At 40.5% G+C, this 7,129-nt stretch overlaps 1 protein-coding gene across 1 annotated transcript in view; it reads left to right on the top strand.

Annotated features, from left to right (window-relative positions):
* Positions 1 to 6,410: 6,410 nt before the first annotated feature.
* fmnl1b (formin-like 1b) overlaps positions 6,411 to 7,129 on the top strand; it is a 21,063-nt gene continuing 20,344 nt past the window's right edge. Inside the window, 1 exon segment of the mRNA XM_037691272.1 lies at positions 6,411 to 6,718. Within this exon segment, the coding sequence (XP_037547200.1) occupies positions 6,557 to 6,718 (162 nt within the window). The 5' untranslated portion in view covers positions 6,411 to 6,556.

The following is a 7,129-nucleotide window of genomic DNA, read 5'->3' as shown; positions in this document are numbered from 1 at the left end:
CGAGAGTCAGCCTGAAGATATGCACCACCCATGACCTTATTGAAAGACTATTGAAAAAATATTGAAAGACTATTGAAAGATTGTTGAAAGACTATATGAAATACTATTGAAATATTATTGAAAGATTATTAAGACTATTGAAATATTATTGAAAGACTATATGAAAGACTATATGAAAGACTATTGAAATATTATTGAAAGACTATTGAAAGATTATTGAAAGATTATTGAAAGATTATTAAAAGACTATTGAAATATTATTGAAAGATTAGAGACTATTGAAATATTATTGAAAGACTATGAAAGACTATTGAAATATTATTGAAAGACTATTGAAAGATTATTAAAAGACTATTGAAATATTATTGAAAGACTATTGAAAGATTATTAAAAGACTATTGAAATATTATTGAAAGATTATTGAAAGACTATGAAAGACTATTTAAATATTATTGAAAGACTATTGAAAGATTATTAAAAGACTATTGAAATATTATTGAAAGATTATTGAAAGATTATTAAAAGACTATTGAAATATTATTGAAAGATTAGAGACTATTGAAATATTATTAAAAGACTATTGAAATATTATTGAAAGACTATTGAAAGATTATTAAAAGACTATTGAAATATTATTGAAAGATTATTGAAAGGTTATTGAAAGATTATTGAAAGACTATTGAAAGACTGTTCAGTACAGCAGGACAGATGCTCTCCTAAAAGAACCAAACTGGACTCAAAAATCTTTGAAAACCAACTTCTTCTGAACTTGAACAATAAATTCTTGCTGCAACATTAAAATGTGTCAGTTCATGATGTTAGGAGACGAGAGATGTCTCCAAATGTCTCGACACTCGGGTCCAAGTTTTAAAAATGGTGTCAGGAAGTTAAAATATTGTTCAATTTTGACCCATTACAAGGTTTAGACAGTATTTTAACTAGAGTTGATGACACAAAAAAGTTCAATCTGGTCCTCTGGACATTCAAAAATAAATAAATAAAGCAAAAAATGTAGATACGTTTCGTCTCTCGAAACGAAGAGACGAAACGTATCTACATTTTTTGGCTTTATTTATTTTTGAATGTCCAGAGGACCAGATTGAACTTTGTTGGATGTTTCTACCTGGATGATTGAGCAGCATCAGGATAGAGTTGATGACAAACTGGAGTGGAACTGATCAGAGCCCGTTCTTTTGTTAGTTGTGTCTAACGCTCCTTTTGTTCAGGCAGACAACTTTTACTTAAGTACAGTGTTTGAGTACTTTCTCCACCACTGGTCACAGTGCACGATGTGCATCGTTGACACGAGCGCAGCTCCTTCTTGTTTTTAGGAGTTTAATCTCTAAATGACAGAACCATTGAGTGTTTTAATCTCACGGGAACGTTGCTGCCCTCTAGTGTTCGCTAGTGGAATCTCCACCCATCGATTTACTTTAGAAATGTCTAGATCTTAAAAGCCTTCCCTTCAGTGATGTTTTTATCTCTATGCCTCTACTTTAGATTTTGAGATCAACACTGTAAAAACCTCTGACGGGGGCTGGACGTACCTGAGCAGGTGCGTCCATCGCAGACGTTCCCGAGTCTCGTCTCGTCCATCAAAACTGATTACCGTATTTTACAGCATATAAGTCGCTTCAGCGTATGTCACATTTATTATGTGTCACCGCCGACCCGTCGTGTTTATTAAGTGTTTATTTAATGGTCAAAACAGCTTCATTTCGCCTGGGCGGCTCCATCCATCCATCCATCCATCCATCCATCCATCCATCCATCCATCCATCCATCCATCCATCCATCCTCCCTCCCTCCCGAGCTCTCCAGCTGAGTGAAGAGAGCGTGCACGGGAGGACTCACTGTTGCAGTTCTTTGAAATTTAACGCGTCAGTCAAAAATTGCGTTATGAATATGAAAATATATACAAGTCGTCATAACGTTGAAGAACCTTCTGAGAGTTACAAGAAAACCTGGTGTTCCTTACGGAGATGCTCGTCGCCTGCTGATCTTCAAACCAGAGTTTTTAAAGTAAATTTTTTTTAATCTATTTGAGTTTTTATTGTTATTTGTTCCGAGCTGAATTATTGAGATCTTCCATGATCTGTTGGCACTTAGAGCGCATGTTGAGGATGACTCTCAGCTACTACCACACCAAACTTTAGCTTCATATCTGAAAAAGACCGAGTTACAGATGGTTCTGGTTTTTTTTTTGTCATTAATATTATTGATTAGTGATGGTGGCCATCTTGAATTAAGCTGGCTCCATAACTAAATCCTCCCAAGAGCTTCATTAAACTACACCCACTGGCCCATCAGATATTTTGCTAACACAGAACTACAAACAAGCAATTTTTATATTCATCTTTCCTGGCCATTATCAATGTCAGTACTAATCAGTTTTATAACCGTAAATTAATTTGGATCACCTTAACAGTTTTATTTTGAAGGTCTTTTAATTTTGCTTAAAATATTAATAATAAATAATAAGATATTGAACTGGGTTTGACTTTAGTTCTGGTCACTTCCTGCTGCAGTGTCAGGTGTTCACCACCAGGTGTCAGCAGTGAGCCACTTCTATTACGAGTCTGTTGAGACAAAAGTCTTTTTATTTATTTCTAACAATCTGACAAGACACTGAACATCTGTGCATCTTATTGATCTCATCTCTTTATTGAAAGGTTTTGGATCAAATTAAAAATGTCTTTTAATCTCTTTATTATTTACATGTTTCATTTAGAGCAGCTTCCTTCCTCTTTAACGTCTGTAATACCTCCATTTTTAATAAAATGTACAAACTCTTTTAAAACGCTCCTCCAGTCATTCATGACGTCCCAGCTGCCAAACAGGACCCACATTTAAAATAAAACTTTATTTTCTTTAAATTATTTTACTCAGTTTAACTTGAACCGTCTGTTTTTATCAAATGTTTCATTTGTTTGGAATAATGTATAACATCCAAAATATCTGAAATGAAAATAAAACCTCTTGTTTCGATGAAGAAACACTTTGATTTTCATCAAGTTGTGTAAATTATTTTGGTTTTAAAATTCTAATAAATCAGTAAAGATCAAACGTTTGAGCACGATTCAATTTTCATGATTTCACGCGACACAACTTTATTTATAAAACACTTTTCAAACAACAGAATACTCCGGCCCTCTCCTGTTGCTCATCTGTAGTCGGGTCGTGGAGGCAACAGGTACCAGACCCCCCTCTCCCCAAGAACCCTGTCCAGCTCTTCTTCCCAGGCCAGAGAAGATCCAGAATCCCTCCAGAGACTTCTGGGTCCTCCATGGAAAACCTCTAGAGGGAGGTGTCTTGATCTGATGCCAGAACCTCCTCAACTGGCTCCTTTCGATGAGGAGGAGCAGTTACTCTTCGCTCCCCTCAGATGATGGAGCTCCTCACCCCCTCCCTGAAGCTGTCAGTGGTCCTTCATGATGCAGCTGGCCCTCTTCCTGCATGTGAGGTGGTAGTTGAAAACCACTCGAACCAAGGACTCCACCAGACGTCCGACGTCCCCCCCCCCCCCCCCCACACACACACACTGTATGTTTGGGTTCACCAGGTCTGCCCCCCCCCCACCCCCACCCCACTGGATCCAAGTCACCACCAGGTGGTGATCTCTCTTCACCTGAGTGTCCAAGACCTGGGGCCGCACAAAATCAATCATCAGCCTTTGAATGGTTTGGTACCAAGAACCTTTGTGAACCACGGTGCTGGTTCTGGACATGCCCGGCACAGAAGTCCAATAACTGAAGACCATTCAGGTTCAGTCTTTTTCAATCATTTCATCACAAACTGACTTTGAACAAACTGTTAGAGAATAAACTTTATTCTTTAATTTAAACTTTAAATTCTAGAAAGTAAAAAATATTTGTTTTAAAACTAAATTTAATCATTTCATCTTTAAAGTGAACGTTTTTTCTCTGACGTGCTTCGTGTTCTGCAGGTTTCTGTGAACTCATGTTTTATTAAAACACCTCCCTGCTCTCCTGGTTCTGGTTCTGCTCGGCCCGTTGGCTCCAGAACCCTGTGGGATCCAGCTGCTCAGTCACTTTATCTCAAATTTGAAATATTTTTCATAAATAAAATTCTGACGCCTAAAACAGGTGATTCTCCTCTGAACACCTGAGCTGGAGTTTTTCAGGTAAACGCCGGAAGTCTAACACGTTTAGCTCCGCCGTGCACGACCGCCGTGCACGAACAGTCTGAGGAAAACCATCCGGTTCCTCCGGTCTGATCCTCTGCTGACGGACAGGACCGACACACAAATTGTGGTCCACCATGATCTGAAGTCCTTCAAGTGTTGATGAACGTAAACACATATTTTAGTTGTTGTTTACGTCATGTGTTGTTGTTTACGTCATGTGTTGTTGTTTACGTCATGTGTTGTTGTTTACATCATGTGTTGTTGTTTACATCATGTGTTGGTGTTTACATCATGTGCTGGTGTTAACATCATGTGCTGGTGTTTACATCATGTGCTGGTGTTTACATCATGTGTTGGTGTTTACATGATGTGTTGGTGTTTACATCATGTGCTGGTGTTTACATCATGTGCTGGTGTTTACATCATGTGTTGGTGTTTACATGATGTGTTGGTGTTTACATCATGTGCTGGTGTTTACATCATGTGCTGGTGTTTACATCATGTGTTGGTGTTTACATCATGTGCTGGTGTTTACATCATGTGCTGGTGTTTACATCATGTGCTGGTGTTTACATCGTGCGCTGGTGTTTACATCATGTGTTGGTGTTTACATCATGCGCTGGTGTTTACATCATGCGCTGGTGTTTACATCATGTGCTGGTGTTTACCATCTGATCCAGAAAATTCTGAGCACAGAAGCCTTTCAGGAGACGTCCTGATTCTCACCAACAAGTGAACAAACTTTGGGTCCGTTTGGTGTTTTACTTTCAGAACTTTATTCTTATGGAATCAGAACTTTTTTCTTACGGATCAGAACTTTATTCCTACGGATCAGAACTTTATTCCTACGGATCAGAACTTTATTCTTATGGAATCAGAACTTTATTCTTACGAATCAGAACTTTATTCTTACGGATCAGAACTTGTAAAACGAGTTCACGCTGAAGGATTTCAGCCGTGGGCTTGAACCAGCGGTCTGGAGGTGTCCTGCGTGGCCCGTGCTCTTCACTCTCACAACAAAGACCCACAGTCTTCATCAAACGGTGCGACTGCTGTTTAGGATTGAAGATCGTTGACAGTTTTATGTTTGAACAGAAAAGTGTTGATGGGGTTGAATCAAAGTTAATTTACACACACGAGTCCTGCAGCTGAAAAACTCTGAAACGTCGTGTCCCGACGTTAATTCAGGTTTTATCTTTTTGACCCGTCCAGTAGATCGTTGTGGAAGTTGAGCTCACCCAAAACTGTGGTTTCTACTTTATAATCCTTTCAAAATAAAACATGGTGGCAGAAAGAGATGCTCCAAGTTCTTTATTTAACCAACCTCTAAGAACAGATTATTGACAGAGCTGGCCCGGCAGCACCAACGGGCGACTTTAGGGTCAAGAGAATGAAAACACAATAAAATTTAGACGACAGTAACAAACAAGGAAAACACAAATTAACGTTATAGAGTTATTCACAAAAATACTGAGGATCAGGCGTTGTACTTTGAAACCGGTGCTAGTTGCAGTAGCTGAGTTAAATACGGAGGCCGAGCCAGAACTCTGGAGGGACTTTACATCCTCTCTGGTCTGGGAACATCTTGGGACCCTCCAGCTGGATCTGGAGACGGGAGTCTGGGGTTTCCTCCTGCACCTGATCCCTCTGTAGCCCGATCATGGACGAGCAGAAAAACTGGATGATAAACATGAAACTTTTCTTCACAAACTCAGTAAGTTCCCTCCAGTCCATGTCCCTGTGGGTTCAGATAAGAAAACTACATAACTAGATGTAAACTACAGCCTGGCGCCCAGAGGAACTCCGTTTTATTACCTGCTGCTGACACGGAGCCTGAACATGGAGGCATTAGGACCCAGAGTCCTCTCAGCTGTTGGTCTCTGCAGCCTTCAGTCTGCCCTGGCCTTTGAGCAGGACAGGCAGAGCCGCTGGGTCTCTGAGGGTCTGGAGCTAAGAAGAGACCCAACATCCAGGATCAGATGGAGGACTTCAACAGGGAGCCTGATCTGCAGCAGCAGAACCACGAGTCGTTTGTGTTTTAGTTTCCTCAACGTGACGCTGGTGTTTTGGATTTTTGTTTTTTTTCCTCATGTCGTTCAGAAGCTGCAGGAGCAGAACTCCTCCTCCTCCTCCTCCTCCTCCTCCTCCTCCCTCAGCTGTCACTCTGTCACCATCAGGATATCCTCTTCCCTCTGTCTAGGGTTTCATAAAGCTCTGGATCTGAGCAGGTCCGACTCTCATCCCTCAGTTTGTTGGAGAACATCAGGCTGCTTCTGCATGAGTCAACGCTGGGACATCATGGAGACAATGAGAGGTCAAAGGTCATGCAGGACTTTGAATCAGTAGATTTTAGAGACTCTTAGTTTTGGATCCTTTTTGTGTCCACGTGTGGTTTGGATCTTTGTAATTATGGGAAACTCAGCTGGAAGTGCAGAGCTTCCTCAGGTGAAGGATGTTAAGGAGGGGAAGATATCCGGGCCGGACTCCATGCTGCCCCAGAGACAAACAGCTGGACCCAAGATCCCGATGCCCCCCGAGCAGGAGCTGGAGGAGCGTTTCAGTGCGGTGCTGGTGAGCCCAGATGTGCATAACTTTGTATCTCAACAGAAAAACTATGCAGAGAAGAAAAATGTGAAATATTCTGGCAATGTGGACGTCCTGAGGACAACCTTATCTGTGTGTCAGAAACAAAACCCCTGTGTGGAAAAACACAAAAGAGCCGCTTCAGTCTTTACTGCAGGATACAACCAGAAACAACAATAACACTTGAACTTAAAGGGTGCAAACACCTCAACTTCAGGGAACGTAATGCTTCAACTTAGTCAACTTCAGGGAACGTAATGCTTCAACTTTAGGAGGGCTAATGCCTCAATTTAAGGTGTATTATTGCCTCAACTTTAGGGAACATAACGCCTCAACTTTAGGGAACATAACACCTCAACTTTAGCTGAAGTAATGAGTCAACTTTAGGGAACGTAACGC

Source organism: Nematolebias whitei, chromosome 17 (genome assembly GCF_014905685.2).
Source record: "Nematolebias whitei isolate Nwh7 chromosome 17, NemWhi1, whole genome shotgun sequence".
NCBI lineage: Eukaryota > Metazoa > Chordata > Actinopteri > Cyprinodontiformes > Rivulidae > Nematolebias > Nematolebias whitei.
The sequence above is the reverse complement of the archived record's forward strand: the minus strand, read 5'-3'. Positions and strand labels throughout refer to the sequence as shown.